The sequence below is a fragment of the Schistocerca piceifrons genome, chromosome 3 (genome assembly GCF_021461385.2).
Source record: "Schistocerca piceifrons isolate TAMUIC-IGC-003096 chromosome 3, iqSchPice1.1, whole genome shotgun sequence".
Lineage (NCBI taxonomy): Eukaryota > Metazoa > Arthropoda > Insecta > Orthoptera > Acrididae > Schistocerca > Schistocerca piceifrons.
The window spans coordinates 872719378-872739894 of NC_060140.1; the positions used below are offsets into that span (position 1 = coordinate 872719378).

Sequence of the window (20517 nt, forward strand, 5' to 3'; positions counted from 1 at the left end):
AGTGATGGGGAACCCGTCCACAACCTGCTGCTTGGCAACATCCAAGTGGAAACACAGAAGTTCGTCCCTATCGAAGGCCTGATCAGGACCCATGGGAAAGCAAGACAGAGCATCAGCATTTGCATGTTGAGCCATCGGCCGGAAATGAATCTCATAATTGAAATGAGACACGTAAAGAGCCCAATGCTGGAGGCGGTGTGCAGCCTTGTCGGGAAGTGATGATGGATGAAACAAGGAAACAAGTGGTTTGTGATCCGTAACAAGATGAAATTTTGAGCCATAGAGAAAAACACCAAACTTATGAAGAGCATAAATAATGGCCAAAGCTTCTTTCTCAATTTGAGAATACTTTTGTTGGGCATCCATGAGCGTTTTGGAGGCATAAGCAATGGGTTGTTCCGAACCGTCAGAAAAACGGTGCGCAAGGACTGCACCGGCGCCGTATTGAGAGGCGTCTGTGGCAAGAACAAGATGTTGGCCAGGTCGATAAGTAGCCAGGCACGGGGCCTGTTTCAGCGTAGTCTTCAATTTCTGGAAAGCCGCATCGCATGACGCGGACCAGTGAAAAGGCACGTTTTTATGCAACAGGTGATGCAACGGCTGAGCCACCGAAGCCGCAGACGGTAAAAACTTGTGTTAGTATGCTATTTTCCTCAAGAAGGCCTGCAGTTCCTTAACAGATGTATGGTGAGGAAGGGCATCGATCGCAGCGACAGTTTGCTGAAGCGGACGAATACAATCCCGAGAGAGTTGAAACCCCAAGTACGTGATACATGCCCGAAAAAATTGTGATTTCTCAAGATTACACTTAAGACCAGCAGTCTGTAAGACATGAAAAAGTGTGCGGAGATTTTGAAGATGCTCTTCAGTGGTGGAGCCAGTGACAACAATGTCGTCCATGTAATTGATACACCCAGGGACAGTGAGCAATAATTGTTCCAAGAATCGCTGAAAGAGAGCAGGGGCGCTAGCAACCCCAAATGGCAAGCATTGGTATTGATAGAGGCCGAAAGGGGTGTTAAGGACCAGAAACTGCCGGGAAGCAGCGTCGAGAGGAAGTTGATGATAAGCTTCTGACAGGTCAATTTTAGAAAAATACTGGCCTCCAGCAAGTTTAGTGAACAGTTCTTCAGGACGGGGCATAGGGTAAGTGTCAATGAGGCATTGAGCATTTACAGTGGCTTTGAAATCGTCACAGAAACGAATATCACCATTTGGCTTAGCAACAACGACAGGAGAGGACCACTCACTGGAAGTGACAGGAAGCAAGACCCCTGAAGTAGTGAGATGATCCAACTCCCATTTTACGCAATCACGAAGGGCCACAGGAATGGGCCGAGCCCGAAAAAACTTAGGGCGAGCAGTGGGTTTGAGCGTGATATGAGCTTCAAAGTCATTTGGATGGCCTAACCCAGGAGAGAAAAGGGACGAAAATGTCGTCGACAAGGAATCCAGTTGAGCATAAGGAATAGCATCAGAGACAATATTGACAGAGTCATCTATGGAGAACCCAAAAACGTGAAAAGCATCGAAACCAAAAAGATTTTCTGCGTTGCTCTGGTCGACCACAAATATGGGAACAATGCGAACGACGGATTTGTAAGATACCTCAGCATTAAACTGTCCCAAGAGAGAAATCTTCTGTTTATTGTACGTCCGCAATTGCCGAGTGACAGGTGACAGGAGTGGAGAACCCAACTGAAGATATGTGTGAGAATTAATTATAGTGGCAGCAGAACCGGTATCCACTTGCATGCGAACATCTCGACCAAGGATTTGGACAGTGAGAAATAACTTCCCTGAAAGGGGAGAAGTGCAATTGACAGAACACAGAATCAGAATCAGCGTCATGTTCATGAACATCATGTATGCGGTCGGATTTGCAAACGTAAGACACATGACCTTTCTTTTTGCAATTGTGACACACAGCCCAACGTTGAGGACAATCCTCGTGTGAATGTTTCGTAAAACACCGCGGACATGAAGGAAGTTGCCGGGGGTTTCGCTGCAGTTTCTTAGCGGGTTGTTTACGGCTAGGCCGAGGCTGCACGTGGGAGCGCACTGCGGCCATGTCGGCCGGCGGGGACGCGCCGCATGCGTTTTCAACAGCGCACAGAGGTTGTATTTCCCAGACATCACCCCACACCTCTATTTGCGCCCCAGCGGCGAGAGAAATTTCAAAAGACTGCGCAATGGAGAGAACTTCATCTAGAGTCGGATTCGCCAACTGAAGGGCATGTTGCCGAACTTCTTTGTCGGGCGCCGACCGGATAATAGCATCCCGTACCATGGAATCGGCATAGGATTCTTTGTGAACGTCAGTAACAAACTGACACTTTCAACTGAGGCCGTGAAGTTCAGCAGCCCAAGCGCGATAGGATTGATGTGGCTGTTTTTGACAACAATAAAAGGCAACACGAGAGGCTACCACATGCGTTTGCTTTTGAAAATAGACAGACAGAAGTGAGCACATTTCAGCAAAGGACAGAGACGCAGGATCCTTCAAAGGAGCCAATTGCGACAACAACCGATACATTTGAGGTGAAATCCAGGAAAGGAACAGAGACTTACATGATTGTTCGTCCGTGACATGAAATGCCAAGAAGTGCTGTCGAAGACGTTTTTCATAATCAGACCAGCCTTCCGCCGTCTCGTCGTAAGGAGGAAAAGGAGGTATAGCCAACGACGAGAAACACCCCGCATTTGACGCCGCGACGAAATCGCGAATCGCCGCTGTTAGAAGCGTTTGCTGTTCAAGGAGATTTTGCAATAGTTGCTCGACAGTAGCCATGGAACCCTGTGAGTCAACGGTGAAAAGGAAAAATCCACTACCTCGTCGCCAATTGTTATATCGTCAAGTTTAACACATATATTTCGGAACGACACAACACATATAAGTCACAGAGTAAGTTGACAAGTAAGACGTGTGTACACGTTAGCATTCGAATGAGCACTGACTCCCAGTCTAGCGGCCGCTGCTCGGCTGGCCGCTTAGGTGGCGCAGCTGCTGCATGGCTGGCAGACAGCGCCGCACGTAGAGGACGCGCGTAATTGCGCGGTGGCGCTTTGAATGATCGGCGAGTCACAACAGATCTCTATTCCAATTTTCCGTACAGGTTCTGGAACTCTCGGAACCAAGGTGATGCAAAAACTTTTTTGGTGTGTGTATTTGACAGGGGCTTACTGATGCAGTTGGCGTGCTTATGAAATAAGAAGCAGGTTATCATATCATACCCAGCAGAATAAGTCTTTTCAAATTTTTTTCCTTATAATATCTTCAATTTTACATGGAGTTATGGGAGATAGGACAAAGGAACTGAGAGGAGTATTGTTTGTGGGAAGAAAGTGTACAGTGTTTGGAGAGTTGGTCAAGAGATTTGTGGCAATTTCTGAAACCTACCTGTTAAATTTATTAACAGTTTTATGTACATTTTCAGTCTTTTGCTCTTCGATATTCAGTATGATTTCATCCTCTACCCTTATCATTCTACAAGTTTGTTCATTTACTATACCCCAGACAATTTTGGATTTATTAGAAGAGCACCCCCTCCCCCCCTCACCCCTATTTGCTTTGTCATTATGAGCCTTTTTAGCACATCTGTTAACTCTCCTGTATGTGGTTTTGTAATGTTTACAATATGCCTTCAACTCTGGATTTGCCACTGTCCATTCTGCTAAGTCTGTGCAGCAGCCTCATCTTTTCTGATGAAGTTTTAATATCTTTTGCGGCCAACGCATTCTTTTTTTGTTTAGTGATAGTTTTTTTTTTTTCATTGGAAATAACAGTTCAAATAATATTCAAATATCTGCAAAAAAAATTCAGGCTTTTCATTTGTAGATGAACAAGTAAATACAGTTTGCCAGTCTTCTTTCTTCAAGTTAAGAATAAAGATATTTATCTTACTGTCACTGTAATTTGCATACTTAATAGATATTTTTCCTGTTGAGAGTACACTGTGTGGTGGTTTCAAATTATTGTTAAGTGCACTGTGATCTGTAAAAACAATATCTATAATCTTTACAGTGCAGTCAGTGTTAGTGGCCACCTTGTCAAGACAGCTCTCATTGGAGATATGGCTTTTATCTTTAAGTTAAATGACATGATTAAATTTATCATTTGCAGCTTTCTAACAGATTCTTCAAGAAAATCAGTGTCGAGATCACCACATATTACTACATTTGTTGAGTTATTGTACTATGCTTTTTCTACCAATAATGCAAAGTTTCTAAGGAAGACAAAAGTCATCACCAGATGATCTATAAACACACATTTAGGTGCAAGTACTGCCCCAGCTAATTCGATTCTTAAGTGTTTTAAGCTGCTTTGTTACACCGAGGATATCTACTTCTAAATTGCTCATGTTGGCAGTTGTTCTTGATTCAAATTCTGGAATATTTACTTCATCTTTTTTTGTTAAGGTATTTCAGAAAACCATGTTTAGTAACTCTGCTGTAGTGGCATCTCATCAATAACATCACCACTGTTACCACAGAGTGCATCTTGGCACTGGTGTACTTTACATAGGACCAGAATCTCTTTAGGTTTAGTGCCAGATGTGCAAAGAGAGTTCATTGCAGAAACTATTAAAAGCGTCTTGCATTGAAGTTCGTCATTACCACAATGATTCCTATATCATTCTGAGATGACTTTTGGATGAATAATGATTAACTGGTTCTGCAGACTAAATTAAGTTATAATTTCTTATATACTGCTTATGATATTTATGAATATCATTTCTCACTCATTGTTTATGCTTAAAATAGTAATAAACTGGCATATTACATAATTAACAGAAAAAACTGTTCTTTCCCAGTTATGTGAATATTCTGGGAACAACACTCTGGCCTCAGGGAAGGAGAGTGCAAACAAAATAATGATTGTAGGACTACTTAAAATGATGCATTATTCATTATTGTAGCCATCTAGACTGAAAAGATTAAAACTTCATCATAAATACAGCTAATTATCTTTATTAATTATTATGTGCAACTGGATACTATTGGATCATGAAAACCTTATAATTCAGTTAACTGCTTTGCCATGCAGCTCTCACTTTTTTCTCCATGGAGTCTCATTCTTTATTCAGTTCATTCTGTTGCCATTTCCTTTGCAGTTTCATTCTCTTAGTGCACGTCCCATCTGTTATTTTTTGTCTGTATGAGTTTAAGTCTAAAATTTATCTAGGCTCTTTCTAGGTCTTTTTTGACTTGTGGAATTCAGGGTATAGCTTCTGTAATCTTGACGTGGATGTGGACACCATTATGTGCCAGGATGGTTTTTTTCCATACCAGAATGTCATACACAGGAGGGTGGTTTGCATTCTATCAGTGCCTCAGTGTGTGCAGAAACAGGAAAGCTCAGTTAGTGTGTTAAAGTTCTGTATTCTTCAAGACTTCCACACAGAAGTTGGTGTCAGCATCACAGTTGCATGCCTGATCCCAAGCAGTGGTTGCTAGCCCAGCATGACACCTGGTGGCAGTACAGGTATGCATGGCAGCGTTGCTGTCTCATGCTGCCTCAGTGGAAGGCTGTGACTAGGCTCGGTAGTAGTGCTGATGTAAGGTAGGTTGTCTTAAGCCAAGGTGGCCATGAACAGAAGCCCTGTGCTGAACTCAGGACCTCTGGAGGTGCCCAGATGCTGTACAAAGAAACCCTAGAAGTGTTCCTCCTTTGAAGGCATTCATATCAGGCCAATAACCACCAGGTCTACTGATGGTTGGTTGATCTGTGGTTAGCTGGTGATGCTGCTAGGCAAAGCTGAAGGTGCTTGGCCTGTGTTAGACTGCCAGCTGGTATAGAGACTATCTGTTGTCAAAAGTCTCATAGCCATTCATAGTGTGAATACAAGTGCTGCTAAAAGCTAAGCAGCGAGTATTTATATTCACTCTGTCCGGCTATGCTGTGACAGGGCCCCACTTCCTGTCAAGTAGGTGAGCATGGGAAGCATTGTGCCAGGGCACATGGAATTTCAGCCCACCATTGTGGTGGACTGAGGCTTTGCACCAAGCTTTTCAGCAATATTCTAGCACCCAGCAGCAGGATCTTGTAGGCGGCTCACTCACACACCTCTTGATGGGTTGCAAAGTCTGAAATTCAGTTGTTCCCACAACAGTCCTGCCCCCTTAGTAAGATCTGGTCCATCAAATTCCAGGCTGCTACTTAAACCTGTAAATCACTTAAAATAACATAGGACTATTGTGTTTGCATTCTATTAGATTCTCATTTACAATTACTACACTGACTGTCTTTCTCCTTTGTTCACTCTGTCACTTGGTGTATGAAGATTGAAACATCCACAGTTGCTCAGACCATGAGAGTGACCAAATTGGTCAGTATGTAATGGACTGGAAGTTTGGGTGGGTGGCTGGTTCTCCACCACTGACAGCTTATAAAAACCCAGACGTGAATTAAGAAAGTATCTGAGAACAAAAATGAAATTCATCCACACATTCTAACATTCAAATTAACATATCAAGCAAAATATCTGTGCTACTATATAAAGATAAGTTGTAGTGTAATACTGTTACCACAAATTTAGAAAATTTTGTGACCAATTTACTTCATATTTTTACATGACATTGTAATAAATGTTTAGACAGATATAGGGCACACATTCTATAAATATATGTGGTATATATCTATATATAGACTATATAAATGGGAAAGACTGTTAAGAAAACTATTGAAACATTCTTGACAAAAATGTTTCAGATTTTTATGTGACACTCTAATAAAAATTCAGATAGACATCGGTTATATATTTTTTAATATATATCATATATAAATGTATACTACACCAGGGGGAAACATAGTCAGCAAAAAACTCGTAAGGTTCCTAACTGATTTACTACAAATTGTTATATGACAATCTACTAACATACAGATGGCCGTAGGCTATATATCTTTGTTTAAAAAGATATGGATTTTCCTGCAACATGGACTGCAAGTAACAAAATGTTGTGCTGTGAAAACGCGTGGTTTCATTTTACTTCTTGGAGTCAGTTTTAACTTAAATATAAGGACATTTAAACCATTAGCCAAATTGTTTCTTCCACATATATCACATATATTCTTTCTCCTTAAACATAATTTTAAACAAATATTGGACACATAACAGTGTATTTTCCTTTTTTTTCATCACATTCAGTTAAGGAAAGAAGAATGCTGTATTTGTAGCTTATCAAAACTTTTCAGTCCTACCCATCCACAGATCAAAACTTTGAGAAGTATTGTCATTCAAGCTAATGTCCTCACAGATCCAGCAGTGAGAGAGGTCTCTCCTATACCCATTGCATTAACAATCCCAACTGATTTATCCACTCATTTTAAATGAATTGAGTTCTCGATTAAGGTTTCACTTGCAATATCCGTAAGCTGGGATCAAGCTCAGTGAGAGGGGGAAAGACGTAATGGACAGAAGGAAGGCGGGGGGAAGTGATGGAGAGAGATAGAGAGAGAGACAGGGAGGAGAAGTCTTGTAGAAATCTTTTGCATTATAGAAAAAAAGGGTTTTCATCAGTGAATACAATAGTACATTTGGTCTTCAAAACCTTACTGGTATTTTTGATGTCACAAAATCTGAATTCCATTTTAAACTGAAATGGATCTACATTTCAAATAAAGCTGCTTCCCGTTTACTTGTTAAGTACTATGAGATAGTGTAAAACACAATGAAAAATATTTGCTCTCCATTGGCATAAAGACTTCAGCACCTAAATTTTACTGTGGTCTTTTATATTCAAGTTAAACAAACATTATTTTTGTGAATATTTTTCTATCTTTTGAGAAATCAAAGTAAAATATTTCTTTAATACTTGACTTCAGTGGAGCCAAGAAAAACATTCACATTTTTTTTGTTTGACAATATATTTAGTTAGCATGGATAATAAACACTTACATAGTCATCAATAAAGTTTACTGTCCTACTTGAGATAATTCATTCTATTTGCAGATTACAAGAAAAATTGGTCTTAATATAGTCCTCATTGGTATAAACCACTGTATAGTTCATGAGACAAAATGTGAGGGTCCATGTACAAACAGCTACAGGCCAAGCAAATATTCTCTCTTGGTTGATGCAAATACAACATCATTTGTTGGTGTTTCTGTGATTGTTACACCTGAGTGTCAGGACATCACAAATGAATCAGCACACAAAAGCTGTCATGACCATCACTGTTACAATGGTGGCTGCTGTGTGCAGAAAGGACCTAGTGTCAGGTAAATTTTGCATTTTTCTGTTGTCATATTTATATTTGTCATATTTATATTTACAGATGGGCAGCATTGTGCTAGCAAGAGACATACCAGCATTGAAGAAAGAATACCACATTAAAGGCTTTTCTGATTTTCTGGATTTCAGACAGTTGGCATACTTGACTCAGTGCATCTGCTGTTACACGGGGAATGCAAATTTTCAATTTTTTGCAAAAGAAAATTAACATGTAAGAATACCACATAAATCAAACATGGCAAGAACATATGTAAATTCCATGCAACTGCAAAAGAATGAGATATGTAACTGGAATGGCAGAAGCTCCATGAAGCTGTTGTCTATATGGTAGGTTATGATACCAGAAAACTGTACCAAAATGCAAGAAGCTCTGCAGAGGATCAAACAGTTGGGTCAGTGGCTGGCAGGTGTCAGTCACTCTCAAAAACAAATCTCCACTATCATGTGATGCCTTCATGTGAGCAACAAGTTCTTTCTTCAAGAAATGATTGTCTTGTGAAATGCAGTCCATTTCCATCAACTGAAACCGTGCCTCAAGAACTGCTTTTGAACATGGAGAAACATGTAACAAGCTATAACAAAATGTTGATACTGCACACACTTTTATATTTATGCAGCAAATGGATACAGAGCCAGTTATGCATTATTGTTTCTTCAACAATATATATTTCTACCTGTTTTGTAAATAAAAACACATTTTCCTGCTGCCACTTAATTCATTTATCCCAGCCACGTTTCGCATTTTTCTTGTTCTAAGTCATCATCAGTGGGATCTATGACGATACAGTTTTCTTATTTTTAGATTATTAAACAGTTCACATCATGATTTTTTATGTAAAAAAATAATTACTTATGATTTGCTGATTTGCATTTCCTCTCATCTGGACTGGAGATTGCACTACCACTTTATTACTGACATATAAGCACAACTTTGCATTCTCACATATTTGTATTTGCATGAACATATGCTTGTGGGATCACAGTAGTGAGAGACATCATTAAAGTGTATAATGAGCAAGAACAATAAAATATCCTCCAGTCATTATGGCAGTAGCATAATGCTAAATAGAGAGGAAATAACATTTGAGCTTTCATGTTCATACTCTGAATGTTTAAATGCAGAACATTAAGAGTCTGCACACATAGTATTTCACAGCCAAATAAATTTTTTATGTTTTGACATAATATACCATTTCTTTTCTGACATTCATATATCTTGGCTACAGCTGTATCTGCCCAGTGGGTTATGATGGTCCTCGATGTCAAGGAACAGTCAGAAGTTTCCAAGGAGATGGATGGGCTTGGTTTCCCTCACTCACTCCACAATCTGAAAACCATGTTAGTCTCGAGTTTTTAACAAAGGAAGAACATGGCCTGATATTCTACAATGGTCCAGTATCAATTATAGCCCCACTTGAAGATTCTGTGTCAGGTATCCTCTTATTTTCTTAACACCATCATCTTTTTCTCTACAAGAATTGTAATTCCCATGCTATACCCACACACTGAGATATGTATGGGAATATACAGAAGGCTATTTGTGACTAATAAATGTGATGTGTTAATGATAAAATTTTCAGATTTTGTTGCATTTGAGATATACAATGGTAAACCCAGATTATTATTGAAAACAACACAAGGAACTGTGGAACTAAGCGTACATGTGGAGAGAAATCTAAATGATGGAAAATGGCATCACATTGACATATTTTGGAATTCTGTGGTAATTATCAAAAGTTAGCAGTAAAATCAGTTATTTAACTCATTTTTTCATCTTGTTTGTGAATGAAATTGACTCAGCAAACAGTGTAGAGGAAGATGTGTTATTATATGAATTCTTGAATTTGTTTCTTCTGCTTGAATAGAATGTTCGTCTTGTAGTGGATTTTTGCAAGTCTGCTGATGTGGTAGAAATGAAAGAAGCAGCAGTGGTATTCTTCAATGGGACAAGCTGTCAAGCAGAGAGAAGCCTGCCATATCTGAACACTCAACTCAATTTAAACAGCCCTCTCCAGATTGGTGGAATTTACTGGACACAAATTCCTACAAAGGCAACAGAGTGGCGTGTCTTTCCAAAGTCATTAAACTTCGATGGCTGCATAAGAAATTTCTTTCACAATAGCCAGGTAAGAGCTTTATCTGTAAATAAAGGTATAATCTTAATTCTTACTTATTTTTAGTGGTAAAGTGGGTCTTTATACATAGTATGAAATTATGAAGAACCTATTTTACTCTTAGTACATTATAAGTTCTAAACTGAATAAATTAGAAGTAGGTAGATATAAGTTACACAACAAAGGTGACAGTGAATGCTTTGACCAAATGTGACAATTTTAACCTAGGAACATAGATAGAGGCAAATGCATTTTTGTACTGTTTGGACTCTTCACTAGATGGCCCTTTCAAACCACCTGAAGATTGTATTTTGATTCCTTGCTACATATACAACTGAATTTTTGTAGCCAAATTAGTCACATTTCAACTGATCTGCTGTAGTACCCAAATACCTCCAACTTACATAGTAACTACACTGACAGAAAAAAAAATTGTGACATCAAGAGGGAGTCATCGACATAAACGAAAGTTGGTAGGTGTGTCTACATCTGAAAGATGATTTCTGTTCAAATTTTGCGCCAGTCACATAAGAGTGGCACTAGTAGCAGGTTTGCTTTAAATACACACAGTAACAGTCATAAGCATAGGTTACTTTTGAGATTGGATGTGGTGAATTGAAATTAGACAATAATGCCTTTCAGATGGCAAAAATGTCATTATGAACACCTCACTCAGCTTGAACGAGGTTATGTAACAGAGCTACGAGAAACCAGATGAACTTTCCATGATATTGCAGAACAACTTGGCAGGAATGTAGCCACTGTACAAGATTGCTGGCAGCAGTGGGCATGAGAATATACAGTCACAAGAAGATTGGGTTACAGATGATCATGTGCATTACTGAGAGGGAAGGCCACTGTGTTTGGTATACAGCTCTGGTGTATCATATTCCATCTGCAGCAGCAATTTGAGCAGCAGTTGGGACCATGGTGATGCAACCAATTGCCACAGATAAGTTACTTCAAGGACAACTCAGAGCCAGACACCCTGAGCATGCATTCCACTGATCCCAACCCACCACCATTTGCAACTTCATTGGTGTCAAGCAAGTGCTCATTGGAGGACAAGGGGGAGGTCTGTTGTGTTTTTGATGAAAGCTGATTTTGCCTCAGTGCCAGTGATGGTCATATGTTGGTTAGAAGGTCATTTGAGGGCCTGCAAGCAACCTGTCTGCATGCTAGACCCGCTGGACCTACATATAGGTTTACGCTCTGGGGTGTGATTTTGAATGATAGCAGGACCACCCCACACACCCTGACTGCAAATTTTTATGTCAGCCTGGTGATACGACCTGTTGTGCGGCCAGTCATGAACAGCATTTCAGGGGGTATTTTCCAACAGGATAGCACTCATCCATATATAACGGCTGTAACCAACGACGCTCTACAGAGTGTTCCCATGTTTCCTTGGCCTAGTTGATCATGAGATATGAGCTCTGTCTCCAATTGAGCACATATAGGACATCATTGGATGACAATTTCAGCGTCATCAACAAACAGCATTAACTGCCCTCGTATTGACCAACCAAGTGCAACAGGCATGGAACTCCATTCCACAAACTGACATTTCATACCTGTACAACATAACGCACATTTTCATGCTTGCATTCAACATTATGATGGTCACACTGGTTTATTTCACATTTGCAATGGATTATCTCTCATTTACATTAACCTCTGATCTTGCAATATTAATCACTTAAGTATGTTACTGAGACAAAGGTATTTCTAAAATGTCATTAATCTGCATTAATTATTTTTTGGTGTTCTGAGTTTTTTTCAGTCAGTGTGTCATCAGATGCCAAATATGAGATAAGGGTCATCAATAAAAGATAAAACTTAATACTAACAGCAGATTTATCACATAAATAATATACAAATTGCAAGTGAAGCTGATCGGTCTCCTGAAAAGTGACCAATCTTAGTTTTTACACAGAGCACAGAAGCCCTTAGAATAAGCCAAACATAACAGATATATGCAAACTGTTGCAATACTGAGGTTGCTAATGAAATGGTAAAAATAGCTGAATTAGAACCATTGTAGATATAGTGCCCCTCAGGCTTAGATCAATGTGTTGTACAGATTCAGTGTTTAGATTGTTATTCCATGAGATGTATTATTGAATAGAAGAATAATTTTTGGCTTTCACTTTGTTTAGTTTATCATCATATAAATATATTTCTGTAAATATCTGTGTGTTTTTAAATAGAAATAGAGAAGTTTACTTATTAATTCAGTAGATGTGCTTATTTAAATGTTGCCTCAACTAGTGAAAATAAAACCCTCTCTGGTGTTCTCTCACAGATTGTGGACTTGGCTGATCCTCTGCTGTCTGTGGGTACAACTACGGGCTGCTCTCACACAAAGGCAGCATGCAGCCAGCTCAACTGTACAGCACATGGCACATGTCTAGCAGACCTGACAGGAGCAGCACCACAGTGCTGGTGTGATGTGGGATGGAGTGGCCCCAGTTGCTCTGTCCCTACGAAACCCATCACATTCCTGCCTCACAGTTACATTAAGTTTGCACTATCATTTGAACTCAGTCATTTCACCACAGTCATGCAGATGAGATTCAAAACAGAAGAGGTTGAAGGAGAGCTTTTCCGCCTTGCTGACCAGGTCTCACAGGAATATGCCATTCTTGAGGTTTGTGATCAGAGTCTTATTTTCACTGTGTAAAAGAAATGGAAGAATGATGAAATCACACATAATGTAGATGTAGATATTAAGGTTTGCTTGAATTCATATGACATTAAAAAGCATAATAGGTTTAATGACATGTCATATAAGAATAATCCTAACAGAAAAAAATAGTATGGTAGGACAGTTACTGAAGCATCAAAGAACAATTAATTATCTGATGAAGGAAAGATGGGGGAGGGGGGGGGGAGAGAAGAGAGAAACAGACAGAGAGAACAGAGAGAGAGAGAGAGAGAGAGAGAGAGAGAGATGCATAATGAAGGAATTATCCAAACGAAATGGACATCAGTAGATATGATTGTGTACAGGAAAACAAATGATTAAAATTTCAGAAAAAATGTGTTGGTCCACTTGTGGTCCTTATGCAAACAATTATTCAGCTTGGCATTGATTCACATGGTTGTTGGATGTTCTTCTGGGAGGGGGGGGAGGGGGCACCATCATGTCAAATTCTGTCCAATTGGTTCATTACATCTTTAAAATACTGACTTGGTTGGAGAGCTCTGCCAATAATGCTCCAAACATTCTCAATTGGAGAGAGATGCAGTGACCTTGCTGACCAAGGTAGGGTTTGGTAAGCACAAAGACAAGCAATAGATACTCTTACCATGTGAAAACACACATTATCTTGCTCAAATGTAAGCCTAGCCCAGGATGGATTTGATGAAAGGCAACAAAACAGGACATAGAACATCACTGATGTACTGCTGTGCTGTAAAGGTGCTGTGGACTACAACCAAAATGCACCTGCTATGAAATGAAATAGCACTGTAGACCATCACTTTTGGTTGTCTGGCTGTATAGTGGATGACAGTCAGATTGGTATCCCCCACTGTCCCAGGTGTCTCAAAACATGTCTTTGTTTGTCACTGAGGCTCACTTTGAAGTGGGCTCATCACTGAAGACAATTCTACTCCAGTCAATGAGATTCCATGCCCAAATGACCAACAAAAACATTTCAAGAGATGCCATAGCTAGCAATGAGATACTAACCTGACTGCCACGCACCATATGCTCCAACAGCCACAAGTGACCATCTGGTTTTCATTTCATTTCATAGCAGGACCCCTTTGGTTCTCATCTGCACAACCCTTACAGCACATCAGTACATCAATGATATTCTATGTCCCATTTTGTTGCCCTTCATAGCAAGGCACCCAGAACTTACACTTCAGCAAAATCATTTCCTTCTGCACAAGTCAAGAGTTTCTACAGCCGATTTTCATGGTTGTCAAACCCTACCATGGCCAGCAAGGTCTTCAGATGTCTGGCCAATCAAGAATGTTTGGAGCATTAACAGGAGGGACCCCAAACCAGTTCAGCACTTTGATGATCTAACATGCCAAATGGGCAGAATTTGGCTCAATTTCCCTCAGGAGGACATCCAACAACTCTATCAGGACCAAACCAGGTAACTGCCTGCATAAGACCCAGAGGTGGATCAACAAATTAATGACTTGCTCAATTGGTGAGACTCTTTCTCTTGAATAAATTATCAGATTTTTCTTATATTGTAATCATTTGTTTGTCCGTACATGTATGTCACATTCACTGATTTCCATCCCATTTGGGTAATTCATGGTGCATCTCTTTTCTGTCTTAGAGTGTACTTAATTTATGACCCTCTACTTTTGCATAGTCAAGTTAAACACAAAACTTGTGGGGATCCCCCTGATTTATTTGATAAAGTGAGATCTGTTACAGAACATTCCTGGATTGGTGCAAACTACTTTAAGTAACCATCCCAACCAAAATACAATGTACACGATATCGGAGTTCCACCAATAACAAACAGGGTCCAAAGTAAAACTAATCAATATGCCGGTTGCTGTACTCTTCATTGATTTTATTACAGCTGACTCTGACTTCCCCTAGGTTGGCTTATGTGCAATGTCTGACGTAATTTCATCAGAGGGCACTCCTGATGACAAGTAGTAGTGGTGCCGCAGTAATCAATAGCAATGTTTTAAAGTGACATAGTGATGTCAGGTGGCACTACTACATCCATCCATCATCCCCTCCCCCCTGGCAATGGCTACTGGGAGAGAAGAATGTTGGTTGTGTATAGCCTGGAGGGTCCATCACTGGGACAGATAATGGATCAATGTCCATGGATGCTGCTGCAGAAGGATGGGGCAGGACGAGGCGCAGTGGGAGTTCAAGAGTCACCCTAGCTGCAGGGATCACTGAGGCAAGGAAAAAGCCAGCTATTAATCAGGATGGCAGAGATAAAATTGACATCAAGGATGTCTCAAGAGTATGTGGGTGAATCACATAGTATCCATAATGGACACAGGACAGATGGAGATTGTCTTCAAATACAGGTAGGGTGGCATTCAAACTCACAGGCCCCAACTGGGAGCACCCACACAGAAAGAAAAGGCTTTGATGGCAATGTGCACTAACAGTGGGTGGCACACTTCTGTGTGGGTGTGGTGGGGTTGGCTATGAAGCCTCTGTCAAGTAGGGCCTTCAATAGGGGTGGCCTTAAAAGTTGCAATAAAACCACAGAGGGCATTATGTGGGGGTATCTGACACCATTTTCTTGTGGCTGGCAGCCATGATGTAATCTTGCATTTGTTAGAGGTCACTGACCAGGAGACTGAACCCCAAATATGTCAAGGATAGTTGCAAGAAAACACACTTGTGCGGACTGCATTTTATTCCTTTTGCTGCAGATGTCTGGAACAAGAGCTCAAGGTTATGGAGATGGTGCTCTGGAGTTGCACCTCTAACCAAGATATCACAAAGATATGTGGCACAGTTTGGAATAACTTGTAGTAAATAATCCATAAAACACTGTAATATGGCCAGGGCCAGCACAGTTCTAAAAGGCAACTGATTTTTACGATAGATGCCATGTGGAGTATTGAGTACTAGGAAAGCTTGTGCTGTTGTGGCCAAGAGAATTTGAAATCATTTATCTGCAAGATCAGGTTTACTGAATAAGGTGCTTTGGAAACACAGGGTGGGTAGGGAATGTGCTTCCACTTCAGTTTTTGTATTTATCATTACTGTACTGGAGTGGATCAGTAGTTCACAGACAGTGGTAGAGAACAGGTGCAGAAGATGAAGGCAACCAGGGGCGACAATAATTTACTAACTCTCAAGTTAGACAGGCATAGAGACTGTGTGCCCAAAGGAGATGGGCAGATGCCAATGAATCTCATGGTGGGATGAGTCAGCAATGATGTGCTGATGTTAGTGCTTTCATCCACACAGCTCACCAGTGACCTTGCCAGTTGAGCATTTCAACTATCTCATAATGCAGTGTCAAGCTGCAACACCTCTGCTCTCATAACTGTGTGAAGCAAGTCAATTCCAGTGTTGCCCAGGCTTGAACAGCAGATTGGTGGTTGTAGGATGCTGTCAGAGTACAGGTGTTTTGGGCTGACCTTAGTTTGATCTGTGAGGTGGCAGATGGAACCCCAGATTGGCGGTCAAGTCATGACAGCAAAAGAATGTTGGCAGCCTTACGTTGAAAGCCAACGCAGAGTGGACACCAATTCAAAGTCACCCACTGTATCATAGTCAGACTCGCCAAATGATTAGCTTTTATACATGAAAGGGCACATCTTGTTGTGGGGAGGTCACATATGCAGCACGCCAAGCACCACTAAAATGCCTCGAATGCCAGCTATTGCCCCAGCACTTAGGTGGTAGTTGTGGAGCCACTGGCATGGCTTCATGCTGAGCCAGCGTCACTTGATCAACATCTGGATTTTGGCATTGGGTCCTGGTTTGAGTCTATATCACTGCATTATTTTAAAGTCATCACAAGGTCTCAAGGTGCCTTTGTATCTGCATACTGTTACCAATGGAGTGGTACATTGACTATGGGGAATGGGCGTTAACACATCTTTATGATTAAGTGGGTCAAGTTCTGTTTTGAAGGCATCCTTTAGGCTAAGAGGCACCCAGCACACTTTTGAAGAAACATTGGGCAGCTGTCACTTTAAGTATGATGCGGGTTTTGAAATCAGTTAGTTTCCCTAATCCAGATAGAAAATTTGAAGATCACAGAGAGTTTTTTGGGGGTGAAAGGCACTTCACATATTTGTGAACCCTAAATCCAAAACTTGAAAAAAATCTATCGCAAAAACACTGTCCACTTTGTGTCAGATACCAAAAGAAAATTTACTGGATGAATGACTTGGTTGTAAATGAGTAAAACTGAAAACTTCCCTAGCAAGGGCACATGATGACATCCACACCCTCAAAGATGTCTCTCGACAGCAACTCTAAACTTAAGGAAGTTCCAACCAAAATATTATGAGTCTATTTTCAGGACCTTGCCAGATGATGTACACTAAATAAGCAAAATTTATTTTTTAATAGGAACATCTATTTGAATCAATTCAGCATAAAAAAATCCACAATAATATTGCAAAAAGGATAGATGGCTACTCACCACATTGAGGAGATGGTGAGTTGCAGACATACACAACAAAAAGAATGCTATATTTTGTGTCATCTTGTTGTTACTGTAGGCTTGTACCATGGGAAGTAAGGAGAGGATGTTGTTGGTGGCAGGTGTCCTCTCTTTATGACACAACTGCATGCATGTATTAACAGGGTTCTTTATTCATAACAACAAGATGTTACTTAACTTAAGATAGTCCAGGTGTTGTGGTACAAGCTCTTCCTTAATAGTCCACATTAGCCTCACTGCTGGTGAAGTACACATCCAGCTATGCACACTACACTGGTCACTATGGGCTGCCTGAGTCTGAGCTAGAGGCTGAGCTAACTGTGACTGCAATTCCCACTGGGCTGCAACTGATGACACCACTCTACTCACTGGATGACTGGATGACTGATTTGGTGTGTGTGACAGACTGGCCCCTCCTATCTGTGGCAGCGAACCAAATACTAGCAGACGAGAGAGTGTTGGCGATGTGTTTCTTTTGAGTTTGTCTTTGGCCTCTATCAATCTCTCTGCTGCCTGATGTGCTGGTGACAGCTTGCACCAGCATACTTTACATTTTAGCTTTGTACCAAAAGGCCATGATGGTGTCCTCTTGGGTAAAATATTCCGGAGGTAAAATAATCCCCCATTCGGATCTCCGGGCGGGGACTACTCAAGAGGATGTCGTTATCAGGAGAAAGGAAACTGGCGTTCTACAGATCAGAGTGTGGAATGTCAGATCCCTTAATCGGGCAGGTAGGTTAGAAAATTTAAAAAGGGAAATGGATAGGTTAAAGTTAGATATAGAGGGAATTAGTGAAGTTCGGTGGAAGGAGGAACAAGACTTCTGGTCAGGTGAATACAGTGTTGTAAATACAAAAGCAAATAGGGGTAATGCAGGAGTAGGTTTAATAATGAATAGAAAAATAGAAATGCGGGTAAGCTACTACAAACAGGATAGTGAACGCATTATTGTGGCCAAGATAGATACGAAGCCCACGCCTACTACAGTAGTACAAATTTATATGCCAACTAGCTCTGCAGATGACGAAGAAATTGAAGAAATGTATGCTAAAATAAAAGAAATTATTCAGATTGTGAAGGGAGGCGAAAATTTAATAGTCATGGGTGACTGGAATTTGGCAGTAGAAAAAGGGAGAGAAGGAAACATAGTAGGTGAATATGGATTGGGGGTAAAAAATGAAAGAGGAAGCCGCCTGGTAGAATTTTGCACAGAGCACAACTTAATCATAGCTAACACTTGGTTCAAGAATCATGAAAGAAGGTTGTATACATGGAAGAAGCCTGGAGATACTGACAGGTTTCAGATAGATTATATAATGGTAAGACAGTGATTTAGGAACCAGATTTTAAATTGTGAGACATTTCCAGGGGCAGATGTGGATTCTGACCACAATCTATTGGTTATGACCTGTAGATTAAAATTGAGGAAACTGCAAAAAGGTGGGAATTTAAGGAGATGGGACCTGGATAAACTGACTAAACCAGAGGTTTTACAGAGTTTCAGGGAGAGCATAAGGGAACAATTGACAGGAATGTGGGAAAGAAATACAGTAGAAGAAGAATGGGTAGCTTTGGGGGATGAAGTAGTGAAGGCAGCAGAGGATCAAGTGGGTAAAAAGACAAGGGCTAGTAGAAATCCTTGGGTGACAGAAGAAATACTGAATTTAATTGATGAAAGCAAAAAATATAAAAATGCAGTAAATGAAGCAGGCAAAAAGGAATACAAACGTCTCAAAAATGAGATCGACAGTAAGTGCAAAATAGCTAAGCAGGCATGGCTAGAGGACAAATGTAAGGATGTACAGACTTATCTCACTAGGAGTAAGATAGATACAGCCTACAGGAAAATTAAAGAGACCTTTGGAGAAAAGAGAACCACTTGTATGAGTATCAAAAGCTCAGATGGAAACCCAGTTCTAAGCAAAGAAGGGAAAGCAGAAAGGTGGAAGGAGTATATAGAGGGTCTATACAAGAGCGATGTACTTGAGGACACTATTATGGAAATGGAAGAGGATGTAGATGAACATGAAATGGGAGATATAATACTGTGTGAAGAGTTTGACAGAGCACTGAAAGACCTGAGTCGAAACAAGACCCTGGGAGTAGACAACATTCCATTAGAACTACTGACAGCCTTGGGAGAGCCAGTCCTGATGAAACTCTACCATCTGGTGAGCAAGATGTATGAAACAGGCAAAATACACTCAGACTTCAAGAAGAATATAATAATTCCAATCCCAAAGAAAGCAGGTGTTGACAAATGTGAAAATTACTAAACTATCAGTTTAATAAGTCACGGCTGCAAAATACTAATGCGAATTCTTTACAGACGAATGGAAAAACTAGTAGAAGCCGACCTCGGGGAAGATCAGTTTGGATTCCATAGAAATGTTGGAACACATGAGGCAATACTGACCCTACGACTTATCTTAGAAGCTAGATTAAGAAAAGGCAAACCTATGTTTCTAGCATTTGTAGACTTAGAGAAAGCTTTTGACAATGTTGACTGGAATATGCTCTTTCAAATTCTGAAGGTGGCAGGGGTAAAATACAGGGAGCGAAAGGCTATTTACAATTTGTACAGAAAGCAGATGGCAGTTATAAGAGTCGAGGGACATGAAAGGGAAGCAGTGGTTGGGAAGGGAGTGAGACAGGGTTGTAGTCTCTCCCCAATGTTATTCAATTTGTATATTGAGCAAGCAGTGAAGGAAACAAAAGAAAAATTCAGAGTAGGTATTAAAATCCATGGAGAAGAAATAAAAACTTTGAGGTTCGCCGATGACATTGTAATTCTGTCAGAGACAGCAAAGGACTTGGAAGAGCAGTTGAACGGAATGGATAGTGTCTTGAAACGAGGATATAATATCAACATCAACAAAAGCAAAACGAGGATAATGGAATGTAGTCAAATTAAGTTGGGTGATGCTGAGGGATTTAGATTAGGAAACGAGACACTTAAAGCAGTAAAGGAGTTTTGCTATTTGGGGAGCAAAATAACTGATGATGGTTGAAGTAGAGAGGATATAAAATGTA

At 40.4% G+C, this 20517-nt stretch overlaps 1 protein-coding gene across 1 annotated transcript in view; it reads left to right on the top strand.

Annotated features, from left to right (window-relative positions):
* Positions 1-20517, top strand: part of LOC124789138 (putative neural-cadherin 2) — a 137230-nt gene that overhangs the window by 47080 nt on the left and 69633 nt on the right. The window contains exons 3-7 of the mRNA XM_047256431.1: positions 7953-8221; positions 9461-9666; positions 9815-9957; positions 10100-10360; positions 12654-12998. Of these exons, the coding sequence (XP_047112387.1) occupies positions 7953-8221; positions 9461-9666; positions 9815-9957; positions 10100-10360; positions 12654-12998 (1224 nt within the window). The remainder of the gene's footprint in view (positions 1-7952; positions 8222-9460; positions 9667-9814; positions 9958-10099; positions 10361-12653; positions 12999-20517) is intronic.